Genomic DNA, 1,133 nt, shown 5'->3' on the forward strand with positions numbered 1-1,133 from the left:
TAACAGTGACCAAAGAGAGGGATGCAAAGAGGGGGGTGACAAGGAGGGGGGACACACAACCGTGACCCCCCCCTCCCCGGCGCCGCAGGACCTGAAGCCGGCCAACCTGCTGATCGACGGCGCGGGCCGGCTCAAGCTGGCCGACTTCGGGCTGGCCCGCGTCCTCGCTGCCCCCCGGGGGCGGCCCTACAGCCACCAGGTGGCCACCAGGTACCACCCGGACCCCCCCCCACAATGTCCCTGTCCCCGCTGCGGTGTCACCCCCCCCCTCCAAGTAACGGTGTCATCTCCCCCCCCATAATTACAGGTGGTACCGCGCCCCCGAGCTCCTCTACGGCGCGCGGCACTACGACGAAGGCGTCGATCTGTGGTGGGTGCCCCAACGCCTGTCCCCAAATTCAGGTCCCCAAATGTGTGTCCCCAAATTCAAGTCCCCAAATGTGTGTCCCCAAATTCAGGTCCCCAAAGTGATACCTCAAATTCAGGCCCCCAAATTCATGTCCCCAAATTCATGTCCCCAAATTCACGTTACCAAAATGGATGTCCCCAAATTCGTGTCCCCAAAGTGGTATCCCAAATTTGTGTCCCCAAAATGGACACCCCCCAGTTCAGATCCCTGGAATGGATGTCCCCAAAGTGATACCCCAAACTCAGGTCCTCAAATTCGTGTGCCCAGAATGGACGTCCCCAAATTCATGTCCCCAAAGTGACGTCCCAAAATGGGGACCCCAAATTTGTGTCCCCAGAATGATATCCCAAATTCGGATCCCCAAATTCAGATCCCCAAATTCGGATCCCCGAATTTGTGCCCACAAATTTACATTCTGCCTCGGTGTCCCCAGAACGAATGCCCCCAGATGCGATGTCCCCACACTCACCTCCCCAAAAGTCGGGGTCCCCAGGTTTCTGCCCCCCAAACTGGGTGTCCCCCCCCTAGACTGAGTGTTCCCCCCCCCCTTGTTCCACCCGCAGGGCGGTGGGCTGCATTTTCGGGGAGCTGCTCAACCTGTCCCCACTCTTCCCCGGGGAGAACGACATCGAGCAGCTGTGCTGCGTGCTGCGCGCCCTCGGCACCCCCAGCCCCCGCGCCTGGCCCGTGAGTGGGGGGCACTGGGAGCACTGGGGGGTGGGCA

At 60.8% G+C, this 1,133-nt stretch overlaps 1 protein-coding gene across 1 annotated transcript in view; it reads left to right on the plus strand.

Moving 5' to 3' along the window:
* The window catches only part of LOC110391976 (cyclin-dependent kinase B1-1-like), a gene marked incomplete at its 3' end in the record, with an annotated part of 17,768 nt that overhangs the window by 12,266 nt on the left and 4,369 nt on the right, over positions 1-1,133 (plus strand). Inside the window, exons 2-4 of the mRNA XM_021383923.1 lie at positions 7-210; positions 308-370; positions 973-1,126. Coding sequence (XP_021239598.1) covers positions 7-210; positions 308-370; positions 973-1,126 — 421 coding nt within the window. The remainder of the gene's footprint in view (positions 1-6; positions 211-307; positions 371-972; positions 1,127-1,133) is intronic.

The sequence above is a fragment of the Numida meleagris genome, unplaced genomic scaffold (genome assembly GCF_002078875.1).
Source record: "Numida meleagris isolate 19003 breed g44 Domestic line unplaced genomic scaffold, NumMel1.0 unplaced_Scaffold694, whole genome shotgun sequence".
NCBI classification, from domain to species: Eukaryota; Metazoa; Chordata; class Aves; order Galliformes; family Numididae; genus Numida; species Numida meleagris.